General features: G+C 42.2%; 1 protein-coding gene across 1 annotated transcript in view; it reads right to left on the reverse strand.

Moving 5' to 3' along the window:
* LOC147692689 (mediator of RNA polymerase II transcription subunit 29-like) overlaps positions 1-21,028 on the reverse strand; it is an 87,560-nt gene extending 66,532 nt beyond the window's left edge. The window contains exon 1 of the mRNA XM_086938866.1: positions 20,740-21,028. Coding sequence (XP_086794992.1) covers positions 20,740-20,955 — 216 coding nt within the window. The 5' untranslated portion in view covers positions 20,956-21,028. The remainder of the gene's footprint in view (positions 1-20,739) is intronic.
* Positions 21,029-27,954: the final 6,926 nt, after the last annotated feature.

Raw genomic sequence — 27,954 nt, forward strand, 5'->3', positions numbered from 1 at the left:
TATATTAAATATAATTATATTATGTATTATTTATAATTTAATTAAATGATAATATTATTTATTGTAATTAATTACATTATATTATTTACTATTTATAAATTTTTTATATTTCATTAATTATATTATTTTAAATATATTAAATTAATATCAATTTTAATATTAATTAAATTACTATAATTAAATTAATTACTGTTTTAAAAATGTTATATTTTTATTAATTTAAATTAATTTAATTAACTTTATTACATTTTTTTTAAAAAAGATATACTTACCTATACTTACGATGTAATGGCATGCGTTGTAAAAGTATCTGCTATGTAATGCCATGCGTTGTAATGGCATGCATTGTAATGGTTTTTGCGTTGTAAAAATCGCGTTGTAACGGAATACGTTGTAAAATAACGCGTTGTACTGACACCAATCCATATATATATATATATATATATATATATATATATATATATATATATATATATATATATATATATATATATATATATATATATATATATATATAAATCTAAATCCTTCACTCTTCTATCCCACCACTATCCTTTTCAATCAGAACAGACTAACTTATCCACTTATCAAATTTCATATGTCACTATATTAATTCACCACTACTCCTTTATCTGGGAGTATGGTTCGACGATGGTCTTTCATTCTCTTCGCAAATATCAGCTGTGGCCGGGGCCTGCTTTGGCATTCTAAGGGTAATACGTAAAATCTTGGATTTGCTCCCCCTAGATGCTAAAAGGTCATTTTTTTTTTTTTTTTTTTTGCTCCTCATCTCAACCATGGCTGGCCCAATAGTACCGTGGACTGGGAAAAAATGTGATTTTGAGAAAAAGACATACTGTCTCAGTGCAGGACTGGTAGAGGGTCGATCGTAGTGAGAAGGCGCCCGGACCCTACAGTCGTGTCGATTTCACTGATAATCACGAACCCTTGTGTACTATTTCGGTAGTGTATGCCATTAGCCAGATTCCACCATTGCCGTAAACACCAATTGACCTTAAAGAAACAAGGACGTAGGTGATAGAGCAGAGAGAGTGTGTCATGGCTTCATAATCATTGGAACTGTGGGGAAAAAAAAAAAAAACCACTCTCTTCATTGGGACCAGTCTAGTTTCAACCAAAAAGCTCTTTTGTCGATTTTCCCAGCCCTAGAAAGGTCCAATTTTGATATATGAAGCATCGAAGAACTCCAGTCCCACAACGTCGGTGGAGAGGCCTCTTTCCAGCGCCTACAAATCTCACGTCGAGCCACCAGCATTGAGTAGAACAAGAGGTTGTTATTAGTACTACGTTTTTTGTCCATTACCCCAAAAATTACCAGGCTAAGATCTATATTCACAGTAGAACCTATTGATGATGTTAGTGTATTGCCTATTGATTGCCAGAAAGATGTTAAAAGTGGACAGTCGTAAAACATATGAGCATCTGAGGCTGCGACTTGGCCGCATCGGGGACAAGCCACTGGTGGACCTGTTGAAAATTTGGACAACCTCTGGGGAGAATAATAAGCCCTGTGAAGGGTAAAGAGATGGTTTCTGCGTAGCCAGGCAGGTTTAACAATATCCCAAAGAACGTTGCAAGATGTTAGCCAAAGTTCATTCACATTTGCTGCAGGCAATAAAGAACCCCATAGCTGGACCGGAAGGTGAAATGTTCCGTCTATCTCCTCTAGGATTAAGTTGTAAAAGTAGGAAACCTCTTTACATTTTGGTGTGTTGTCAAGTAAGCATGATTCTAGTTGGCTACTTCCTCCCAAAGGTCCTTGTTGAAGGCGTGTGGAACCCAATTTTTGTGCTTGCGCCCAACTTGAGATTTGCAAGAATTTAAGTCTGGAGAGATTGGGGCCTACCTGACTCACTAGATGTTCCCAGGAAAGCATTTCCCCTTCAAAAAACAAATCTCCCCATGTTGAAATTCCTGCATCTTTTAGTGGGCTTATCAGTGCATCCTTAGTCCAGCCCGGCGCAGCAGGAAGGTCCCATATAGGAGCACCATTAGAGTAGTAGCCTATTTTGGTTGTGGTTCTAAGGTTATACCAGGTTCTTGCTAGGTCCTGCAGTACCTTCAGCTTGATTTTCTTAAAGAATTTGGGGTCTCCAAACTTAAATAGAAACCCCAACTGACTTAGGCCTTCGCATTGTAATAATGCTGAAAACATTAACCCAATACCCCGGTCTGATGGAGTTTTAAGTAGCATTCGGGCATGTGTCAGCTGAAAGGCCCAAGCATAAATCTGAATGTCTGGGCCGGCTAGTCCACCCTTCTCCCTACGACGTCTTAATTTATTCCAAGAGATTCTAGCAGTCTTGTTCCCCCATACAAATGAGGTAATGTCGCTCTGCATCTTGGCTATCAATTTCTTATCAAAGTAGAGTGGTAAGCTGTTAAAGATAAAGGTTAGTCTAGGTAGGATGGACATCTTAACTAAGTTTGAACGACCTAGGAGCGTTAATGGAAGATGTCTCCAAGAACTCATTAGTTTCCTACATTCTTTAGCCACCATTGTGAAATTTGAATGGGCGATCAGATTAATGTCTTTTACAATTTTTATGCCTAGATATCTCATGTTGTCACAAGGTTGTACTGGGAGTCTCGGTATTATGCTGTTCCATGCCATAACCTCAGTCTTTGTGGCGTTAACTTCATAGCCAGAGATGTTACCAAATTGTTGAGCTAAGTTTATGACTGTCGGGAACGCTATGCTGATATCAGAGGTTATGATCATAAGATCATCAGCATACAAAGATACTTTTTTTTCCCAATCTCTATATTTAAATGGAACGATGTTAATATCATCACAAATTATTTGAGCAAATGGCTCTATATAGATATCGAAAAGTAGAGGGGAAAGCGGGCAGCCCTGCCGAGTGCCCCTTGTGATGGTAAATGGTTCCGACAGTCCGCCATTAACCAAGACTGAGGCCGATGGGCTATGGTACAGTAATTCAACCGCTCTGCGAAAGGCCCTGCCAACGCCAAATTTTTCCAAGGCCCCCGACAAGTATACCCAATTGACCCTGTCGAAGGCCTTGGCTGCGTCCAAGGTGAGAATGGCCAAGGGTTGCGATGAACTGGTTGCCATATCAATCGCTCCTATTAAGTCATATATCAACTCATAGAGTTGGCGACCTTTAACAAAGCCCTTTTGGTTAGAATGTAGCACTGCGGGGGCTACCTGACCTAATCTCTTGGCTAGTAAAGACGCGAAGATCTTATAGTCAGCGTTAAGAACTGAAATTGGGCGATAGGAGCTGCAGGCGGTGGATGCCTTCCCTGGTTTCAGAATAAGCGTAATAGAAGCTTTGTTCCATGATGTAGGGGGTAAATCGCCATCTTCCAGAATTTGATTGAATAACTTGGTGAGGAAGGGAGCGATATCTGCTGCTATATGTTTATATATCTCTGCCGGTAGGCCATCCGGGCCCGCCGCCTTTCCAGATTTACTGTTTAGTATGGCAGCTGATACCTCTTCAACCGTTATAGGGTGATCTAATAGGGCAACTTGTTCTGTAGATAATACTGGTAGTGAAATTTTATTCAACCAATTTCCTACATCAATAGGAGTGATGTTATTGTCCTCTTGATAAATAGCCTGGAAAAAGTCTTTGAAGGCTGATCTTATTTCTGGGTCCGAAGATACTGTACCGGAGCCAGTAGTTATAGAGTCAATGTTGTTTCGTGTCTGGTCTGTTCTAGACTTCCAGGCTAATAGTTTGCCTGCCCCTTCACCAAATTCGAAATTGGCTAGTTTACTGGCTTCCCACCTTTGCAGGATACGTTGGTTTAATTCAGAAGCCAGTAGCCCTTTAAGCTTAATCAATTCCTCCTGTTTAGCATGTATACCATGTTCTTGGGGATTGTTGAGATTGTCTAATTCTGATTGGGCTGTTGATATATTGGCCTCTATCAATGCAACCGCCTGAGTGTACTGTTTCTTACGAAACGAAGTTTTATTCTTAATAACGCCTCTCAAAGAGCACTTAAAAGCATCCCATACTGTGCTGGAGCATGCAGAACCAATATTGATTTTAAAAAATTCTTGCGTCTCCAACTTAACATACTCCAAGTCTTCAGGGGATGTAAGCCAAGATCTATCCATTGACCAAGACCTGGTCGGGGGTTGGGACTGCAACTCGAGGTCTAGGAGTATTGCCGAATGATCGGATAGGTGAGATGGTAAATAAGTTACATTCCTGATCGATTTATCCAAACTTTTGTTTATCAAAATAAAATCGATCCTAGATCTATGGCGGTACTTGTAGTTTCTGTAGGAGAAGCCAGTCTTACGGCCCGACCTTACCCTCCAAATGTCAATAAATCCATATGGATACATATATTTAGTTAGAAGATCTCTAGATTTAGAGTGAGGGAGTTGTCGACCAGAAGGAGACTTATCCAACAACGGATTGAGTACAATGTTAAAATCACCCGCTATTATCATAGGTTCTTGAAAATGTAGAAGCTCGGAGAACATCGTAGCCAGGGCAGATGGGTCATCGCGGTTAGGTCCATAATAACCAACCAACGTAAGATATGTTCCCTCAATCATGACCGATGCTATTGCCCACCTACCAAAAGGATCAACCTTCTGCTTCAAAAGTCTTGTTTTGATGTTTTTTTTAAAGAAAATGGCGACCCCTCTAGTATTAACTGTTTGAGAGGTAGTAACTGATAAATCTACCCATCTGTTTTTTTTAAGCAGGTCCGATATCTCAGCTTCAACCAAGTGTGTCTCCAGGAGAATAATGACCGTCAAAGTCACGGATATATTGTAAAATTGTGTTAGATCTAGGTTTGGTGCGCAGGCCATTAACATTCCAGGAGAGAATCTTAATGGTAGTCATAGCTGACATATCCAAAAATAGTGAAATAGAGTCCAGTCAACTAAAAGGTCATTGTACAGGCGTTGGGTACATCTCACCTTGACTATTGCTATGTCCTGTATATGGGGGTAACGGCTAAAACTCTGAACATCTGGCAGAAAGTCCAAAGTTGCTGCGGCCCGGCTCATCCTGAATATACCTAGGAGGGCATCGGTGGGAGAAGCCCTAAAGGTATTGCATTGGCTTCCTATTCGGGCTAGAGTTACCCTTAAGGCGCTTTGCATTAGTCACAGGATTCTTGGGGAGAGGGGGCCACGCTTGTTAAGGCCTCTTCTGAAAGCTCACCAGCCTGCTCATTATCTAAGATCATTGGGAAGTGCAAGAGTGAGTGTGTCCAGGGTGCGCAAGGCGCCACTGGGCGGAATTAATCATTTGGTTTTTTGGCGGCCAAGGCCTGGAATGAGCTTCCTGTGGATCTTAGGACAACTGAGTCAGAGTCCTTGTTTCGCAAAAAATTGAAGACTTTGCTGTTCCGCTCCTCCTATGGAGGAATATAGTTGTCGGGTTCCACTTAGTTGGAGGCCCGCGTGTGTGGCAGTTGGTGTGGCTGTTAGGGCTCTGTTTGTCCTAGCACAGGGACACTCCAGTTGGAGTAACCATGGCGCTTTACAAGCTCACTAATAATAATCCTCGCCGAAAAAGCAGTTCAACACTGCATTGGGGTAACAAGCTATCTATCTATTATATATATATATATATATATATATATATATATCTCACCAAACTCCCACCAACGTAGGAAATGGAGTCGCACACACGTAGATTTACAAACAGGTGCTTTAATTTTCTTGTGGGTGATGTACCTGACGCGTTTCGTCCATCCTTGGACTTTTTCAAAGGTCACCCCTTACACCATCGCTGCCGTCAGTCCTACAACAATTGCCAATGTTCCTCTTTTTTATAGACCCCCAATGGTCATTGTGTAAGTTTTCAAGGGCATGCTGGATCTTGTAGTCCATTGACAGCAGTGGCTCGTCTGCCCTCAGTTAGGCGGTGTTTTTAAAATTAATAATTCCTTTAGAAATGTCTGTTAGTCCGTGTGCTGCTTGGCAAACCATTTTCAAGTTCACCTGCAGAGTCATACAGATGCCGGTCACTCGCTTGTGTGCCAGTTAGGGCTCCGTTTGTCCTAGCGCGGGGACTCTCCAGTTGGAGTAACCATGGCGCTTTACAAGCTCACTAATAATAATCCTAGCCGAAAAAGCACTTCAACACTGCATTGGGGTAACAAGCTATCTATCTATTATATATATATATATATATACACACACACACACATGCATACATCCAAATCATCGCTTTGACTGCCTCTGGTGAGCAAGACGACGAAAAGTGGATCCCAGTTATCAGTGCCAATCAAGTTTTCTTTTTTAACCTATGCATGAAGATAACCTGGAAGTCCAGGTGTACAACTAAAATTATTTCTTATCAGGACTACCATATATCAAATCCCACGCATGCTGCATTATTGCCATTCATGGTGACTTTGCCAGAGTTGCTCTGTATATCCTTGTGATATAGCCCAAGTGGGAAATAGTTATTCTTTTTTTATTTTTTTTATAAATTTTTTATTGAACATAGCAATGGATGATCAATGGTACAACACATCTTTACAATTTTCTTTTTCAATAATCATTTCAATGGTTAAACAGACTTGAAAAAAAACCCATTAAAAATAGAAAAAAATAAGTAAAAAAGAAGGACATCTATATACATATATATATCAGACATGAGAATTAGGAAAAGGGGAAGAGATTCATCAAGCACAAAAAAAGGAATACAAACAACAATTTTATCAAGAAGGGTCTGTGCAAAATCCGCAATTTATAAAGTGGCACTGCAAAAAAGTGCAAAAACCTGCAATAAAGTGCTACTGCATGTGCAATAAACTATGATAAAGTGATATCTAAAAAAAGTGCTAGTGCAGTCAAATGTATTGACCCTTTCTTTATCTTTGTCCTTCTTTTGCTGCTCATCCCTCCTTCAGTTGTTCCAAATCCCCAAAATATTTCCAATTCCTTTCAAATCTCCTAATAGAACCTACTCTGCCCGCATATGCTTTTTCAAAGAGACAGGTTCTCCTCATCTTATTAAACCATTTTATAAGTGATGGAATTTCCCTTGATTTCCAGTTTTGTAGTATTAAAGAGCGAGCGACCGCACAGGATATAAATATAAATACCTCCTCCGATTTGTTGATATTGCTTCTATCCTTGCTTATGCCAAACAAGGCTACTTCTACCGTAGGCGGAAATGATTTTCCAATGGCCAATTCAATTTCCGCGAATATCTCTTTCCAGAAAGACTCCAACATCGGGCAGGCAAAAAAAAATATGATACCATCCTCCCTGGCCGTGTGCTAAACATCTAAAACACTTGTTTTCTGTTCCAGGAAACATTCTTTCCATAGCCTCAGGCGTATAATAGGCTAGCCAACAAGACAGGAAGGCCATCCTCTTATAGTTGGCAGCGCGCAAGGATTTGTTTCCCAGTAAACAGAGAGCCTCCCAATCTTTCAAGGAAAAAAAGCACTGGGTCGAGAGACTTACTTTATTCAGATGTTTAACAATGAGTGGAGATTGACCAGAGCAATGGAGCAATTTATACCGTGCCCTATCCCGCTGCTCTTCCTACCATAAAGGTTATTTAGTAAGTTATTAGGGGTATTCAACAAACCACTTCTTCCTTTTTAATAAAATGAATAACCTGAAGATATTCAAAAAAGGACGGTCGCCTTAAAATGTTGGTTCTAGTTATCACCTCTTGCCAACTAATAACCCTATTTTGGACTAACAAGTCTCTCAATTCCCGAAACCCACACAAATCCCATTTTTTAATCTTCGACAAACTTAACGGAAGGCCTATTTTACTGCATTCAGACAAACTTAGATATTGGGAACCATCAGAACCATGTTTTTTAAAAAGCAGCAATAAGCGCGTTGTATATTCTTTCAACGTCTTAAACCTCGATTTTTTGGGAAGTTTTGCGGTCTTTAAAAAAATTGGGATTTGAGAGCCTGCTTCTTGAACCATCTTCTCCAAAAAAAAATTGTCTCTTGTCTGATACACCCTCAAAAGACCTGCCACTATATCAAAAAAAGCGGGTTCGTAGTATGTTTTTAAGTGGGGTAACGCTAACCCTCCTTGATCTATTGAGAGTTGCACCGCCGGGAGCTTAATTCTAGGAGTTTTATTACCCCAGATAAATCCTCTTAGCATTGTTTCTAATTCTTTAAAAAAAAGACAGATTAATTTTTAACGGTACATTAGTGAACAAAAATATAAGTAAAGGCAGAACTGACATTTTAACCATTGACACCCTACCAATCACAGTCAGAGGTAGCAAGAGCCATTTATCCAACATATGCTTGATTTTATTTTTCATTCTAATGTAATTTAGATCAAAAAGCATATCATACTCTGCAGTTACAAAAATACCCAGATATCTTATTGGGTCTCTTCTCGCAGCTTGAACTTGCAAGAAATTAGGGAGAAATCCTGTATCTGTATTTAAAGCAAAGACTTCAGTTTTTTTAGCATTTATCTTATATCCCCAATCTTTTCATAGGATTTAAACTCTTTCAGTAAGTTCTCAACTACCTCCTTTTCAGGAGCAAGATAAAGAATAATGTCGTCGGCAAATAGTTTTAGTTTAGACATGCCGATGATGGGGGGCATGATAGCTGCATTATCCCTGATCCTTGCCACCAAGGGCTCAATAAAAAAAGTAAAAAGCAAGGGAGATAAGGGGCAGCCCTGCCTAGTGCCCCTAGTTACATTGATCCTACCGGCCTGTTGTGCGTTAATTATTACCTGAGCAGAGGCTCCAGAATATATATTATGTAACATCTTAATTATTTGAACCGGGAATCCAAATTGGCCGAGAGAATAAAATAGGGCGTCCCAGTTTACCAAGTCGAATGCCTTTTCGGCATCGACCATTAAAATACAAGCTGGCACCGAATTGGTGTTCAGATAGTCCAATGCCTGAATTAGATATTCCGTATTTGTGGCCATATAACGTCCTGCAATAAACCCGGTCTGGTCATAATGGATTACTTCCTGAGCTGCCAGAACAAATCTTTCTGCCCATATTTTCATAAAAATTTTATAATCGGAGTTCAAAAGGCTGATTGGCCTGTATGAATTTACATCATCCTTTTTTTTATCTTTTTGTAAAAAGCATATAATTGTCGATTCTTTGAAAACCCCAGGAACGGTACCTCCTAATTTAATATGGTTAAATAATTTTAATAGAGGTTGTTCTAATTCCGCAAGAAATACTTTATAAAATTCTATAGGGTACCCATCCGGGCCACAAGCCTTTGCCCCAGCGGTTGCCTTAACACTTGTACGAATTTCTGAAACAGTTAATTCCCTATCTATTTGTGTCTTCCGAAATTCCGAGATCTTAGGATTCTCTGAATTCGCGAAATACTCGTGAATCTTTTCTTCCTCTACCTGATAGTTTGTGGAATAGATTCTCTTAAAGTGGTCTAGGAAAATCCCAGAGATCTTCTCATTTTCTACCACTTCGATCCCACTCAGAGGGTCCTGAATTTTCAGTATATGAGAAGACTCCTGTTTTTTTCTTGCAGAGTTGGCTAGTAATTTCCCAACCATCTGACTGTCTTCATAGATTTTTTGCTGGAAAGTTTTTGAGTTATTTATTTCTTCGAGAATAAAAAAATCCCTTAAGCATGCTTTAGCTTGTTCCAAATGGTTTGGTTGAGACTGAAGCTGTAATAAATACTGCTCCTCAACAGTAGATTGTAGTTTAGCTATTTTTAGTTTCCTTTCCTTCGCCTGGGCGCTTGTGAAAGCGATTATCTTGCCCCGAGCTGCTGCTTTAAACCCGCCCCAGGCTGAGAAGGGTTCAGCTGAATCTTGGTTTATTTCAAAATATTCCACAATCCATGATCTAAATCCAGATACCCAGGTTTGGTCCTGAAGCAAAGTACGATCTAACTGCCATCTTGGGCGCTCCCTATCGGCCCCTCCCAGAACAAGATCCAATTCGATTCTGCCATGATCGGAGAAAGGATTGCATCCAATCAGATTATTTGAGATCTGCAAAGATCTTGATATCAAGAAAAAATCTATTCTGGATGCAGTCCGGAAACGATGAGAATAGCATGTGAACAGCTCCCTCTCTACATTCTTGGAGCGCCAGGGATCCCGTAGTTGGTATTCAACTACGAATGCTTCGAGAGAGCCTTTAGTTCTGGGCTTCAACTGTTTTTTATTTTTATTTGAAGTATCCCTTTTCAGGTCTTGGATAAAGTTAAAATCCCCTCCACAAATAATTTGTCCTGGGACACCTCTTAACGCCTCATAAATTTATTTCAAAGCAGAAACATCATCAAGAATTGGGCCGTAATAGTTCACAAAATTTAGAGCCTTCCCATGAAGTTTAACTGTAACCCAAAGCCACCTTCCTTTGGAGTCCCTTTTGGTCTGAATAAACTCCCAGGGTAGATTCCTAGAGAAATAAATTGCTACCCCGCTCTGGGCAACCCCCGCAGATGAAAAAACACCTTAACTAAAATATCTCGGAATAAATAAATTAGGGTCGTTCGTTTTCAGATGTCTCTTTTGAAAGTATACTACTTGAGGATTTAGTGAGATTGCCCACTTCAAGAGAGCCCCATACTTTTGTTTGTTAAACATACCATTAGCATTGATTGACAGTATCTTACATATATCATGATTCATCTTGAATGAAGTGTCTTATCCTTGTTAAGTACCAAATACTGAGAAAATAACTATTACATCCATTGCTTATGTACCTTTTTACTGCATTTCTTACCCCCTGCGCCCCCCCACCCCAGGAATGTGGCAACACCCTGTACTTCCACGCTGACCACATTCCTCCCTCCCTTCCTTCTCAACTGGGTGTCTTCTTCCTACACCCTTAGTGACCCGTCTGACTGGACCCACCCTGTTTACAAAAAAAATGTTTTCCCCTTTTATAGAACGCTAGCTCACCCTATGCCTCTACCTTCCCCGCAAGATGTCCACAAGATACCAGGAGAAGACGAAGAGAAAAAAACATTGGGCTGAGAGGGGAAAGGGGAAGAAGAAGGTGAACGCAAAAAAAAAAAGAGAAAATTCCTCTTGCTCCGTTTCACTCCCTACCCCCTGATATCTATTTCAAAAGAGACTGCGCCTCATCTAAATCTGAAAATAAGAAAAACTTCCCCCTGACCAAAACTTTCAACTTTGATTGCTGAGCAATCGAGGCTTGAGCACCGTTTGCTTTGAATAACTGCAGAAGTTTTACAAATTCTTTCCTTCTTTTTGCAGCTGCCGCTGTCATATCGGAAAAGATCCTACATTTTGTAGTTTCTGTCACTGCAAATTGGCGTTGCTGATAGGCCTTCGAAAGAATCCTTTCCTTGATCCTGTAATCTGCAAAGTTCAGTAAAATAGTTCTTGGGAATGTTGAGTTTGCGAACCTCTGTGCTGGAACTCGATGGGCCCTAGTTATGGTCAGGTCTCCATCAAAATCGGGCAGAACTGATTTCTGGATGAAGGAGTTGACCCACTGGACAGTATCAGAGCCTTCTGTTCCTTCCGGAACCCCCACAATCCTTAAATTTGATCTTCGTGAGTGATTTTCAAGCTCCTCCAGCTTGTTCTCCATAGAGATCCTCTTCTTTGCTGCTTCCTTGGCATCCCCCGAGGCTAGATTCATACGATCCTCGAGGACAGAAATCCTCCCCTCTGCCTCTTGAATTCTGCTCGGGAGCACCATGTATAGCTCTTCAAATTTATCCATCCTAGCAAGCAGAGCAGCTATCTCGGTTTGCTGGTTGTTCTTTATTTCCCGGATTTCGTCTAGGATCAGGTTTAACATTTCACGGATATCTAACTGATATCTTACTTCCGTGGGTATACTAGCATCTTCTGCCTCTTCTGCTCCTGATGTTTCATTCTGTCGAGAAATAGTTATTCTTGTATGAACCTGAGATAATTCTATAAATCCATCCTGTATATAATAACTCTTTATACAAAAAATATTCAAAGAAACATATATGCAAAATAGTGCATAACTAAAAAACCGACATCTTTATGCATCAAAGCATCTATAGCAGATGCTATTAAATGCAGACGCTGAACCTCCCTGAGAAAGTGATACATTTACAAAATAATACCTAAATTCTTTCATATAGTAAAAAACCAGATCCTGATTATATCAGTTGTCATCTTTCTATTCAATATGGGCCCACGTTGAAATTAATGTGAATATCAGGGAACACAATAATATCTATGTATATACAGGAAAACCAAGATTATAAACAAGTATAGAAATCTTCACTAGAATTGGGCGCCGCTGGATGCTTTGTGGCGAGTTCAATTATATACCTAGTCTCAAGGAGACGTAGCTTAGCCTCACGATTACCACCCCGCTTCATGGAAAAGATAGTGTCAATTAGATAGTACTGTAAGAGGTTGGGGTTGCTGTTATGGAAATGCTCAAAGTGTCTGGCAACTGGATAGGCTTGGTCCTTTCCTGTGAATGCTCTTATGTGCTGAAGTATCCGTTTGTGGGCTGGCAGTTTGTACTGCCAATGTATCTAAGCCCATAGGGACACTCCAGCACATAAATAGCATATTCGGTCTTGCATGTCAGCCTTTTGTTGATCGTAATAGGCTCTGTTCGAAAAGGACTGACATAGTGGGTTTTGTTGTTGCCAAATCTACAGGCCTTGCAACTAGGGCATTTCCTGAAACCCTTGATCTGTGCATCCATGTCCCCTGAGTAACTACCTCAGGGCTACTACTCCACAGACTAATGCCCATCGACTGATTTCCTAAAAGTAAGTGCAGGTTTGTTTGACACTAACCCTCTAATCACAAGGTCCCCCTGCATCCAAATTCCAGTTGCGAGTATAGATCCTACGAAATTCTTGATGTTGTCTATTAAAAGGGAGAATGATCCTAGTTTGGGACCATGATTTATTTTCAACTTGTCCCACATTTTGTGACTTAGGTATCAATGCTTCACTTCTAGTTATGGACTTGGTCTTATGAATAACTACGTCAAACACCCCGACAGCATAACCTCTGGCCAAAAAGCATTTTTTACTGGCTTGCTGGGCCATCTGACACTCCACGTCAGAGTTGCATATGCGTCTGACACGCAGCATCTCACTATAAGGGATGCTGCGTATCAGATGCTGCGGATGGTGACTCGACGCGTGGAGCACAGTATTGCCCGCTGTGGGTTTCATGTATAGTCTAGTTGCCAATGAGTTGTTGTCTGTGTACACCTCTAGATCGACAGCTTGTGTATTGTTTGTTGATGTAAAGTTTAGATTAAGGCAGTTGACATTCAGTGTTTCCACAAATTGGATGGCACTTAGTTCTGTGCCTCTCCAGATAAAAAACAGGTCGTCAATATACCAAAGATAGATCACAACATGATCTTCCATGACTTTCGTTTGCTCTACCCTCAGGACCTGCTCCTCCTACAGCCCCATGTGTAAACAAGAGTGGCTGGGGGAGAAGCAGGTCCCCATCGCCACTCCTCTCACCTGATGGTAGATCTGGTTGTTAAACAAAAAATAATTTTGTTCGAGGCATCCTTCCACCATGGCCAACAACATTCTGTTATGTGGTGCACAATTCATAGGTCTCATATTTAAAAAATGTTCAACTGCCTTTATGCCGTCATTATGTCTAATTGAGGTGTACAACGAAGTTGCATCCAATGTCATCAGCAACATATCCGAACTCCATTCCACATTCACAATTTTTCTTAAAAAAATCAGAAGTGTCTTGGACGAAGGAGCTCAGACCCTGCATCCATTCCCGTGAAAATAGTCAATGTACTTCGAGGTGTTCTCCAGAATGCTATTGATCGCCGATATGATCAGTCTGCCCGGTGAGTTGGCAATGCATTTATGTACTTTCGGGATTAGATACAAGGTAGGGATCACTGGGTGTTCTTTCTTCAAGAACTGATACTCTGCATCACTAAGTAATCCCCCACTCTTCCAAGCAAGGAGTTTTAGGTAGTGGTCATTCCATGCCGTTTTGACAACATGGATATTACTTTTCCTGTAGCAGGCTAAATCCGATAACTGTGTTTCTGCTTCAATCATATAGAGCTGTCGTGGCCATAGGACCACGTTGCCCCCCTTTATCTGCTTGTCTTACAATTATGTTAGCATCTGCTCCCAATTTATTCATAAGATTCTTAGAACATAAATTAAGCTTGCTGGTCGCATGATGAGTTTTGTTCACAGACGTATAAAGTTTCTTCAAATCCTGTGTTACTAATTCGTGATACGCGTCAAGGTTATCATGCAGCATGATGGGATGGAAGAGAGATTTCGGTTTAAATGGTGTTTGCCGGGCCCTTCTGTCTCCTGCTTGCGCCATATGTTCTGTCACCAAAATACCGTCCTGCTCATTTTGTAATGACCATGCGTCTTTAAACACCTCAAAATCACCTGCATTTAGGAGGGGAGGACTGCTCGGATTTACCATGATGGAAGAGACTACTTTCTTTTTAGGTTGCATCTGATGGAGCTTTGTAAGTTTTAGTTTTCTTACGAAACGGTAAGTGTCCAATCTAACATCAGCATACCTAAAATTATGTGGAGGGCTATACGAAAGTCCCAGTCTTAAGACCTCTGTTTCTGCTGCTGTCAATTTCATATTTGTCAGATTAATCACTGTGTTGGAGTCTGTGATTGTGCCCGATTCCGGTTCTGGAATCGGTTCCATCTGCCTCTCACTGCCTTTTTGCCCGTACTCTTGATGTCTTTTGCGGCATTTTCTTCTTTGTAGCCGCTTACAGTTGTGTCTTTGTTTTTGGCTCCAGGGGGTACACGCGGCCTCAAGGTCTCCCGTCTGTCTCTGCAAAGACAGTTGACCTCTTGGGCCAACGAGAGTTTGGTAAACCCCAACTGCTGAGCCCTATTGCCATCATTCTCCGGGTCACTTTCGGCGGCTGAGCTCAATTCTGAAGCAGAGGTTAACACAATTGTTGCTTCACTTTGTCTTCTCTGCAGCTGGTTACTTGTTCACGCTTTCACAGCATCGTAACGCCGGGTATACGTGAATACTTGACCATTCAAATAGTCAATCCGATCTCTTTCAAACTTGAAAGCTTTTCTCCTTTTAATAACATCCTCATCCTTACATAGACGAGCCTGCATGTCCTCCCTCCATTTCTTTGTGATCTCCGTTTCCTCTAGTTTGCCGATTTCTACTTCCAGTTCTTCGATCTGGGTTTGTAATTTTGCACGATCACAATCTGCATATTTAATGAGAATCTTCATTAATTTACGTGACAAATCCAAATTAGACTCTGCCCATTCCAATTGCATTGCCGGGTCGGGATTTTCATAACTGGGTGAAACTGTGATTCTCAATCCTCTCGGCACCCTCCCCACCTCTAAGTAGCGGGATAATGATCTATGGTCCCACCACTTTGACTGTTCGGAACGTTTAAGTTTTTCCAATTTCTTATAGAGTTCTCTGGTATTAGGGCTCCCAAGAGTGTTACTTGAATTGATGACAGCCGTAGATCCCCCAGCCGGGGAATCCAAAAACTTGGAGCTGGCTGCTTCCTTTCTGCTACGGAACACGTGGGCTGACATATTGGCCAAAGTTGTGGTCGTTACTGGTAATTGTACAGATTGCAAAAGGCGGTCGTCAGGCAAACGAAACAGTGCCCCACCCTGACGCCGCGCAAACTCCCCACTAGGAATTCTGCTTACGCCTACCTCTGCAGAATATCCGGTGTTCTCCTCCGGTCAGCCGACACGGGGTCCACCAGTTTCCACAAACCGGGCAGAAATGTATGCAGCTCCTAGGGGCTTCCGCAGCTTCCTCCACTCCAGAGTAAACAGTTTTCAGTTCCAGGTTACCGGAACCATTGACTTCCTGCTGCTGTGCCCAAAAACGGGGAGGGGTTTCACTTATACCGCTGAAGTCACTCGGTATGTTGAATGCATCCATATCGCTGCTTTTGACTGCCTCTGGTGAGCAAGAAGACGAAAAGTGGACCCAGGTATCAGTGCCAATCAAAGATTCTTTGTTTTTCGACCAGCCAGTCCGCCATGACGCGTTTCGACCCCCAATCGGGTCTTGATCACATGACACGTCATAGGAAGGGGAGGCATTTAAAGTGTATAAACAGGAAATTACAGTGCAAAATTCATCATAGAAAGCAACAAGTTACTTGTAGCAGCATAATACAATGGAACTGTGCAAAATATACATATCTCAGTGCAGGATTGAAAATGGAGAGTAATACACACACACACCTCTCTGTCCCTCTTCTATCTCTCTGCTACCTTTCTCAATCCAAATAACCAACTAACATATCATCCAGCACTCAAATAACTTTCATATTTCACTATACTAATTCAAAACGAATCCATCTTGGGTTCCGGAGTAGCGTGCTACTCGTCGAAAAAGAGCTTAGATGCCTCAAATGGGGTAGTAAGCACTATATAAATGCAATTACATAGACAAACACACACACCACCAATCAGACTGGCACAACAATGAGTTTGATATGTTTTGCCCTCTGATCTTGATATTTCAGTTTCAATACTGTGTTATTCTAGGTAATTTAAACCAGAATAGAAGAAAGTAAGTTAGTTTAAGGGTTTTTTTTGTGAAAAGTTTCTCTTTTATAGGATGGTCAGTAAGACCAAGTTAAACCACGTATCAGTAGGATGAGGGATCATGTGTGGATATATACTAGTGTGTGTTCTAGGCCCCAGACAAGACATATGTGACCAGAAACTAGGCACTGTGAGAACGCGTTCCTCCACATAATGTTGGTGTGCCATAAAAATGAGGGAAAGGGGGAATCTGAGGGCAAAGGTAAGTAGGGCCAGAAATTGGAGAACCCCGTTTTAAAAAACAGTGAAATCTCCCAAATATAGTGAGCACAGACATAGGGTTGTGTTATATTTAACCTGTCTTTCAACTTAGATTCCTCTTCCCTGCCCTTTGCAAACAACTATGCATACCAACTCTCATTAGAAGTCTATTGTGGCCACTAGGCATACATGGTGGCAAGACGGCTTGCGAGCGTGAACTCTGACTAATGACGTGAGGTGACTGGTAGGATTAAAGTTTGAATCCAAGTAATTCCAACTTAACCTACCTTCCTAGCAAAGTTGTTAAATTGGGTACCATTAAATTGTTTCATAGCAGAGGAAGTTATGTAAAGCACTTAAAATTCTTAACCATTCTTTTTCTCATCCGAACCAACAGAAGATATACGACCTATGCTGCGTGCACAGGTGAGGCCCACTACTTCTAGATCCATATTGGATTTTGAATAAAGCTGTAAGCACCTACTCACAATATAAAGAGTTACTGGGTAATACAATATTTTCACCCGTCTGCTGTCGGAATTAATTAACGAGCTCCTATCTCAATTTGACACACTGAATGTTCTCCATTCTTGCCCAAGACTGTATTATAAAATTAACTATAAACTGTTAATATTTTAGCTTTTGCAACTGCCTTCTCAGTGTCATCCAGTTTACCATGATGTAATGTTTTCATGTAAAGCAAACTCGTACTCCTTGTGGTGAAGAATAACTTAATAAACAAAATAAAGAGACACGTCTGCCAGACACGTTTGAAAACGACAGTCAACGTTGGTGCATTTCAGTTACCTACATAGAGATTTACATTTTTGTGAAAAACTTTGTTGATAATTTAGTGATGGCTCTAATGCTGTACTATAAAAATAGTATGAAAGCACTTAAAACGAGTTTAAAATAATGTGTAGAAACGTGTTTATTAACACATTCTAGTTAGGTCACATTTTGCTGAATTTTAAGTTACTATTGATGCTGTTTGTTACTCAATCCTGTCACTTACCCCTCCCATCTCTGAAGACAGAATGACATCACGGATGTAACTTTTCTAATGTGCATGTATTGTGGACGAACGTTCTAAAATTTCTAATTTTGCAAAGTGCCCAATATTGCTTCCGCTGTAGTTCTGTTGCTGAGTTAGCACTCTTACTGGTGTACAGCATTTTGTGAATAAATTAAGTTGAACTACCGATGACAACATGAAGCTGTTTAAAAAGTGTTTCTTAGAAATGAGATAGTGTTATAGACCTTACTGTAATTCAGTATGTTCTATTGCTCCAATTTGCTGAATATGGATTACTTTTGATCATGCCACCATGAAAGGTTTTGGGGGTGAGCCAGAAGATGTTCCTGTTACACTAGAGGTTTATGTCTTATGATTTTGCTGTTCTTTTTGGACTTGGAATAATTCTGATTAGAGGCCATATGTATCAAGCAAAATTGCGATCGCAAATGCCGAAATTCGCAGAATTTCGGCGATCGCAATTTTGCTTAGTGGTATGCAGGAGGCAAAATCGGTGTGCAAAATAAGGAATTGCAAAATTTGCGATACCTTATTTTGCGATAGCATTTAAGGAATCGCAAATTTTGCGATTCCTTGAATGCAATGTAAGAAGCACAAAAAAAGTGCACTTTGGCCGTAAGGAATCTCAAATTACCACCAACTTCAAGTTGGTGGTAATTTGCGATTTCTTTGAAAAAATGCACTTTTTTGCATTTTTCAAAGTGCAATGTGAAGCACCTACATGCCCTTAGGGCAAGTATGTGCGCCACATGTGCACCCATGCTTATTTCAGGGGCGCAACAGGGTGTCCCTTTGACACCCTTGCACCCTTGAAATTGCATTCTCAATTTGCGATTCTCTAATTGCTAATCGCAAATTGAGAATGTCTTCCCATTTATTCCTATGGGCCTTTAGGCCCATAGGAATGAATGGGGATGTATTCCTTAATTGCTTATCGCAATTCGAGATTCGCAATTAAGGAATATATAGGATACGCAAAATTTATTGCAAATCCTACATACATAGCATTTTGCGATTCTCAAATAGCGATTCGCAAAAAAACGCTATTTCAGAATCGCAAATGAGGATTTTGATACATATGGCCCAAAGTGTGCAAAGGTGCATGGTTTTTGGCTACAGTTAAAGGTTACAATTCTGGGGATGACAGGACAGAACAGATCTTGGGGAGAGGGTGTCTTGGTTAACCAATTCCATACGAGCGGCAGTAGCAATGGCCTAAAAATTCCTTCATGACCAAAAACACTTACAGTGGCTTTATGATGTGAGCAGATGGGCTGCTAGGATTAACTTATTACGAAAGGTGGAACATAAATGACCCTACAGGGTATGCAATACATTAGCAGACACCGATTGATGAACTGATGCCCCCCACAACATAATGCCTATATAAAGACATTTAAGTAACCTTGTTTGGAGGCAAAGTAGAAAGCAAGCCAGAAGGATCCAGCTGGTAACTAGTGATGCCAAGGAATGGAGGCTGACTTGGTATGTCATTGCGGAAGGTGAATTTTGAAATAATGAGGTGTAATGTACTTATGCACATTGTTATCCACATAAAACATTATACACAGCTCGATTTTCTAATGTCAGGGAGGCCCATAGCAGCAGCAATGTTTAATATTTTGCCTAACTGACCTCTCCTTCTCAATTATGTTAGCTTGTCATGATATACCCAGTTTAGGTTATTTGTAAGGCATCCTCGAACTCCTTGAGTTGCAGTGGTATTATAGGCAACTGTTAAAATGAGCAGCGGCACCGTTGACGCAGTATGGGGGATAATGATCATGCAAACAGAGCCTACGAATTCACCATAACACTCCCTAGTCCAATACAGCCCACAGTCCTTCGCGATTTCAGTCACTTTTAGAGACTTCTGCTTAATTTAATGTGTTTGTAGTGGGTGTGGAACAACGATAGCCATATCGGATTTTAAAGGTGAACCTATAGCGTTTAGCTTTAGAAAATCATTCAAATCACTTTCTCATGTACTGTTACTGTTCAACACACTTTGCAGTCAATGTCTACATCGTGAAAGTTGAAAAAATGCACCGTGGGTTATATATATTGCACCGACCAAATCTTTAGTCACACAATCACCATAGTATGCCAACGATGGACAAATGTTTTTAGTTTTAGGATTAATTTATAACAGACTTGATACTTTCTCGTCACAATATTTACTTCTGTGTGGCTCCGTTTTGGTATTAATATCACCACATTAATTAGCTAAGAATATCCTGGCACCCAGAATGTTTTGATCTAGAAAATATATCCTGATATTTGAAGGCCACTGAACTTTTTATTTGGACCATTCCCTCGTCAACACTTTGAGAGAAAGCCAGTGCGGTTCCCTTATCCCAAATCGCGCGCAGGGTGCCCCATTAAACTTACGTCATACGAGTGTGGCCCAAAAACGTTCTGCCTTACCAACCACGTAAGCACACAAAAAGAAAAAACGTATCGACATACAGGCTTAACCCACACACTGAGTTATACAGAAGGGATTTCTTGGCGGGGCATGCATCTTTTAGCACCTCTTTTCTCGGCTTACTACTCTCTAAAGCGGCTAACTCCCACAAAAATCTTCTGAGCGGTACAGAGGTAGTTAGGGAGACGGATAAGTCTAAGTGACATTTCTAACCAACAACTCTGGCATGGGTTATTCCGTTTGACAAGGCTGTGCCTATAAAAGTGTTAAAAATTCGAGGATTTCTTTTCAGACGCACCATGGGAAATCGCTCGCTCTTCCTTGTACCTTCCACGGGGCTACAATTGCTGTCACCCACAAATTAAGCTTCGAGCAACGGGGTAAGAAAAATTTGACATTAACTTGAAGCATGCGTGTATGTACAACAGACTTTAAGTGTAGCTTCAAGACTACAAAAGTCACAGTTCACATGCGCCAGTAACGAAAACACAAATCAGCAACATAACGAGCGAGTGTTCTCACCTGCAGGCTTTCCTTTAGTTGTGGTATAAGCAGCCTGTACTTTTGCACAGGGTCGAAATCTTGAAGCTGCTGCGGTTGCTGTGCAGGACCCATGGGCCCAGAGAAGAGGTGCTGTTGTGACCCCGGGGGTGCAGGTCCCCCACTGGGACCTGGTGCTACGTTCATCATCTGAGGATTCATCTGCATCATCTGTCCCTGCATCTGCTGAGACGCCATCTCCGACTCCTCGCCGTATCCAGTCGCAACACAGGCTTACACAGCAGCGTGCATTTCGATTGGCCGCGCGCCCATAATATACGTCATCACACTGCGCTCTGATTGAGCATCGCTTTGTCAGACGACTTTCAGAGGAATAGTTGCCCCTATTTGCAAGAGCAATGCGAATGTGTGTGTTAATGTACTAAGTCATTGCAAGTTATTATTTTAGTAAATAAGCATACCAGCAATGGAAAAAGAAATTGCCCTAATTTGCAATGTAAATGACAATGCCTTTTTATTTATCTGTTTTAAAGACCACACATAAATAAAAGACATTGTCATTTACAATGCCAATAGCTCAAACTTTCATAACTGCGAGACCTATGCATTCCAAATGCTTGTTTATTTCCCCATCTGAGCTGGATCAGTATATTAAAAAATGTATCCCAAAAGCATATTTTTTAGGAAGTAGAAACACAGAGGACTCACGTGGAGTGGAGCAACGCAAAGGCTGCAAGTGAGGAATAAAGCAACAACACGGGTTAAGCAACACAGAGTGTAGGGGACAGAAGCAACACGGAAGGCACAGGCGTGCACAATTACAGTAGCTTTGAATGTTAAACATGTTGGAATGCACATATGTAACCTTTGCTCAGATATGTGCCTTACAACAAATGTCGTACCTATTTAAGACAATTTGCTGACTGGCCTAAAACTTGCAGGCAAAGATGATAAAACGTAATAAATATTTACATTCATTTTTTAGCCACCCATAAGGAATGTCTTATATTTCATGTAACCTGGGTACAGTGAGAAATAACTGCTTATCTATTGCAAAAAGATGAGCTGTGCCTGACTCACTGCGATATCTTAAAATAATATAATGGCACACTTGAAAATTCTGTTCTGTATGCCACAGTTTACTCACTGTATTTAGTTGTCAAGGGCAGTGTTAATCAATAATGACTTTACAGCCATCTATTGACCAAATGCACTGATAATGTCAGCCATGTACAAGTTGAGAATCCAAACAAGTGACAAACGTAGTCAGAAAAAAACATTATTTTTTTGTAGAAAGTAACAAAAACATTTGTGATAACTCAAGAAACCCAAACTCTAAAAAATACCACCACCCAATCTTCTTGCTGTTTTTCAAGTCTGCAATAGATAACCCAAATGGTAAATACATTTCATATTGCTAATTAACAAACAAAGAAAAGCTGGTTGAGAAGAAAGTCAAACCATTGTTACTTGTACAGATCATTCTACAACAACTATACTTATCTCCCTAACCACCTTGTCAGAGCCCAAGCAACAAAAATAAAAGTTCAGAAGATAGACTACTTAAATCATGTCTGTCGTCAGCATCCAAGCGTCTCTCAGCTACTCCTCCCGCACAGTGTGTGCTGGACCTCTCTAAACGTAGTAATTTAAAATGTTACATCTGCCAGCATAAATGTTTGCTTATCCTGGCTTATGACTTACATTTCTAGGTGGGGTCCTCTTAACAAACTTAAAATTAGGTACACAACAGAAGTTGTGAACCTGTCGCTTGTGGCATTTTCTGTTACAATTTACTGGAAGAAGGCACCTCCGTCCAATTGCTTCAATGGAAGCACACAGACTTCAGCTCCCACCAGGCAACAGTAGGTCATCAAATAAACGGGTCTGGAACACGGTCTCCTTCCAACACAGCCTGAGGTAGTACCTTCAGCCACATCACTTTGTAATTAGCTTTGAAACATGGATTAGTGCTATTTTTCTTTATTAGAATGACAGTAGGGAGAAGTTCCATGCTTTGATCCTGTCAAAACATGCTCGTGAAGAATAGCATTAAATTATTAACACATATAATTCTCTCTTTCCTATAACAGCGACAGGAGGACAGTGGTGGGAAAGACGGGTCAAGCAACCAAGGTATGCGTGTGGGATAGCATACTTTAAAACAAAAACGGAGTTCTAAACAGAATAATATACATTAAAATAAGGTGACAGGGGCACGCAAGCAAAGATGGGGCAAGCAGCAAAGGTGGTTGTGAACAGGACAAGCAAAGGGGGGGTGGGTCCAGTGGACCATGGGAAAGGATGGCATTTAAATAAAAAACATATTATTTAGTTGCCTTTCCAATCACTGCATGCGCCGTGTGATGAGGTTTCCCTGAAATACATTGTTTGCATTAATTCCCTTTTAATTGCACTTCATGGCTCTACATTTATATTGCTTTTAGTAGGTGTAACAGTGCATGACAAATGTTGTGTGGGGACCCTCTTTTGTTCCTCGCTTTTTAGTGCATTTCCATCTTGGCAAAGCGCTGTGAAGGAGCTGCACGGAGCGATGTAGTGATGTGGAAACCCAAAAAATAAAAGACTCCGGGGCATATTACCAACAAGCTGCGATAATTATCGCAAACTCCGGGTAGCGCGTTTTTTGTTATCGCCGCATAGCGCTAGATTTTCTCGCAGTGTTAGCAGCGTATTATCAACGCGTTGCTCAGAGGCAATGTAAAATCCAGCTATAGCGGTGCAAACAGGCGATAGCGTGCGAAATCCTGCGATAAACTTCCTGCGATAATAAAATGCTTGCTGATTGCCATTGTGAGCTTAGCCTATCAATCCACCTCCCATTGAAGAGATAGTTAAGTCAAATTTTAATCAGGTGTTAATTTCCTGCGATAACCGCGGTTAGCGGAACTTTTCTCATCCCTTCGCGGGTCCGGGGCCATGTTGATAATACAGCGAAGTTGTGTTTGCGATGTTTTTAATGAAGTTATTGTAAGGAACGCCTACTTTGCATCTGATTAGCGATATATATCGCCGGCATGTGATGCGTTACAAAACCGGCTGCTATCGCAGGATTACATGCACTAGCGAAGCCTTGATGATAGTGTGATAAAAAAATCGCTGCTTTACCGCCAAAAAGTGCCGCTAAAGTAGAAAAAACTCGCTTGATAATATGCCCCTCAGTGTGCAGTTGCGCAAAAAGGAAAACGAGTTTCCCATAGGCACTTTGTAGCAGCCAGCACAGGTAAAGAAAGTACTCTACAGGCTCTCTAACTAGGAGGTAACTGAAACTTCACAGACTCTCCAGCTGAGGGCAGCAAATCCCCTCTTTTAAAACCAACTCCCATTTAAACTACAATCCAAGCAATTCATCAATAATTTGCAAAGTTAGTTGGTGTTGTTCTATCAACTACCAGGTGTTTTTTTACTTGAACTAGTGTTGCTGTGGAAAATCAAGGTTAGAGTGTTGTATCGCTCATTAGAGTGGGAGCCGAGAAGATGGGGTTTAAAAGACATAGAATGAAGGAAGATTAAAGGGGGTCTGAAGTGAAAGAGTCAAGCAAATTCAGAGAGGCAGAAAAGAGAGTGATGAGGGGTGACAGCCTGGCACATATGATAAAAGAAAACAAAGGGACGAATAAGACAGACAAACTGAAATCAAACAAACGGGTAGGCAAATAATCTGGATAGAGACACAGTTGACACATAAAGATATAGAGAAAGAGGGAGTTGAGAGAGAAAACAGTACAAGAGAGAGCATGTGATAGCGTGAGAGACAAATAGGGAGAAAAAGCCGCAACGTGTGCCAGCCAGCTGAGAGGAGAGGGTGTTAAGAAGAAGTAGTGCAGTTTAAGAAAACATATGGCTAGTATCGGAAGGATCCGTGTGGCAAGGGCAGACGGCAGGGCAAGACGAAACACCCACAAGGCGGAACAAATGTGCACTCTGCACCAATGAAAACAATGAAATTTGTAAAGGCAGATAAAGCCACCCATGAAAAGCGGTGGGCGTGTTGTGTGTGTGTTCCATCTCCACAGACGGAATACCGCATGCCTCGTAGAGCAGCGCATGTGCGCTGTCTCTAGGATTGATCTAAAAAGTTGGGGAAGGAACGGTGATGCTGCGTGCAGAAGGGGATCGGGGTGAGCAAGCGTGGAGGCGGGGTCAAAGGCTTGGCTAAAAAAACGAAATATTCTGTAAATTGTTTTTTATGTAGGTTTTATATAGTGCGAACTCGAACCAAAGGTATTGGAGTGCTTTACATGAACATCAGTTATGTTACACAAAGACACATTAATTTTTTTGGTAAGCACATGAAGATTAAGTGATTTTCCCAGAATCACAAGATGTTGAATTGCGCTGAGGCTCATACCTGGTTCCCCAGGTCCAAAGACGGCAGCTCTGGCGTTAGGCCACTACCTCTAAATGTTTTCGGTCTTTCACCTTCAGGTTACAACATATGAAATAATGCACAGCTCAAATGAAAAATAAATGCAGGTGAAGTTTATCAATGAGAAATGCACTATTGCACATTCTGTAACTTCTATTAGTAAATGTACTGCAGAAGTTTATGTCTGTAACCAGAGACCTGTATCCAAAGGAGGGAGATTAGAGAAGGAGATCAATCGATCTACGGACACAGTTAACCACCCACGGGGAGGGTGGAAGGTCCAGTTACAGCTTGTGTCCGTGTTTTACACTGAGGAAACAAAAGGGGTCGCTGTACTGTTCCTATGGGAATTGGGGAAAGTGTCTAGCTGGCATGACCGTGGATGTTGGAGTAACATCCTGGGGCATCCATTTTGTTGGATATAATGGCCTCACACACCCCGAAGGATGTCATGCTTCATCATCGGCGGTTGCTCCTCGTCGGGGAGGCGGTGCAATCCCCGACGGGCTCACCTCAAAGAGGGGCTCTTTGGCGGAGATCTTTTTCCAACTGCCTTATGGTGAGGTGGGGGTGTGTGGACCGGGCTAGGTGTGGTGGTGTGTGGGGTATTAAAATGTAGCAAGGGGTACCGGAATTCAATTTATTCAGGGGGTCCCCTGGCTGCAGTTAAAAAGAGGGGTTAGGCTCACTATGAGTCAACAAGTTAGGTCAGGTGACCCTAGATGAGGCTAAAGGTGATGAAGGTCGACATGTTTCACGCTATGGGTATAGTCACCCGCGATTCATCAGGACCGTGTAAAAGTGCAGTGTCAAAACATGCTAGTGTCATGTGTGTCTTATGTTTACCTCTGTGGGTACTCCTATGCCTAAAGGTTGAGGACTACATGCCACATGAGGGGTCGGCGGGATTAGACATCAGGGAGAGCCCAAGGTTAACGCTCGTACCTCCTGTGTCCGCGCTGATAGACCTACCCTTCACCGCCGAGCGTACTTTGGGATCCATTGAGATATAGATCCTCAAGTATTTAAAACCCTGCCGCGAGACCTGTATGCCGCAGTCCCTTGGAAGTCGAGGCGTCCCCCCTCCCAGCACATATAGGTGCGACTTCGACCAGTTGATAACCAGGCCAGAGTGCCGGCCAAAGAGACTGAGCACATCACACACCACAATGAGCGACTTACAAGGAGAGGTGAGATATAGCAAGATGTCATCAGCGTATAGCGACACCCGGTCCTCGAATCCAGGGGACCAACGTATTCCGTTTATATCTGGGTGATGTCGCAGCCACGCAGCCAACGGTTCAAGTGCCAATGCAAACAACAGGGGCGACAGGGGACAACCCTGCCTAGTGCCCCTGCGGAGAGCAAAGGACGCAGACACACGACCATTAACCGTTACATTGGCCAGCGGGCTAGCGTACAGAAGCTTGACCCACCCTATGAATTCCGAACCAAATCCGAACTTCGCCAACACTGCCCACAGGTAGTTCCATTCAAGGGAGTCGAACGCCATCGTAGCATCCAGTGACGCCAGGACGGCTGGCTCCCTGAGCGTGTGGGCCCTGGCGAGGGCCCCATGCAGTCTCCGAAGGTTAAGGGCAGTGTTGCGGTGTGGAATAAAGCCCGACTGGTCCGGGTGCACCAAGTCACCAATCGCGCCAATCAGACGGTTGGCCAGCAGCTTAGCAAGAATCTTGGGCTCAACGTTCAACAGAGAAATGGGACAATATGATCGACACAGGTCTCTGGGTTTCCCTTCCTTATGAATGACCACAATGGTGGCCAGCCTCTGGTCAAGGGGAAGCATGCCCGTCTCCCGCGCCTCCAGGAACATGTTCCACAGGGGCGGGGAGATGACATCAGGTTTAATCTTATAAAGTTCCACGGGTATACCATTGGGGCCGGGCGCCTTGCCGGACCTAAGGGAGCGAATGGCGAGGGCTATCTCGTCGGTGGTAATATCCCTATCCAAGTCGTCCCGGTCCGCTTCCGACAGACACGGGAGTTCCGCCTCTGCCAAAAGCTCCCCGGAATCGGTCTCGGACTGGTCAGAGACCGAGGTATAAACAGCCTCAAAATAGACCATGAACGTCGTGACTATGGCACTCGGATCGGTGACAGTCAAGCCGTCCTCTCCCAATACTTCTGGGACCACCCGGCTGGCTCTTTCTTTTTTATCCAGCCAAGCGAGGAGCTTGCCCGCCTTATCCCCGACATCGTAGATCCTACCCTGTTGCTCTCTACCCATGACCTTGGCAGCATCAGTGACAGTGGCCCGATATTCCGATTGTTTAAGTGAGAGAACGAGGAGTAGGTCCGGTGTCGGGTTGACTTCCAGTTGGGAGTCCAGATCTTTAATCTCAGATTCGATACGCACCACATCCGCATCTCTGCATCTCCGAACATCAGCAATAAGAGAGAGCGCCTCTCCCCTCAAGACCGTCTTAAATGCTTCCCATAGGGTGACAGCCGATGCAACCGACCCTGAGTTTTCGGAAAAGTAGAGTTCAATAGCCTTGGCCATGAGTCCCCGAGTCTTGGGGTTGCGGAAATACCATGGATTAACCGATACCACCCTCTCGGTCACCACAATGTCGAAGTCAAAGGACACCCAGACCGGGGAATGGTCTGAGATGCCCCTAGCCATCAATCGGGCCTCAGAAACTGCCGACGCGTGGGCCGCTAGAGCCAGAACATAGTCGATTCTGGAGAGGCTGCCATGTGCCCCTGAGTGGAATGAGTGTTGACTCTGGGTAGGGTGCATGAGCCGCCAGCAGTCAATAAGTCCCATAGTGTCCAGGAAGTCGGGTAGCCAGGATTGCGAACTTTGGAGATCTCTGGGTGGA

Source organism: Lissotriton vulgaris, chromosome 9 (assembly GCF_964263255.1).
Source record: "Lissotriton vulgaris chromosome 9, aLisVul1.2, whole genome shotgun sequence".
NCBI classification, from domain to species: Eukaryota; Metazoa; Chordata; class Amphibia; order Caudata; family Salamandridae; genus Lissotriton; species Lissotriton vulgaris.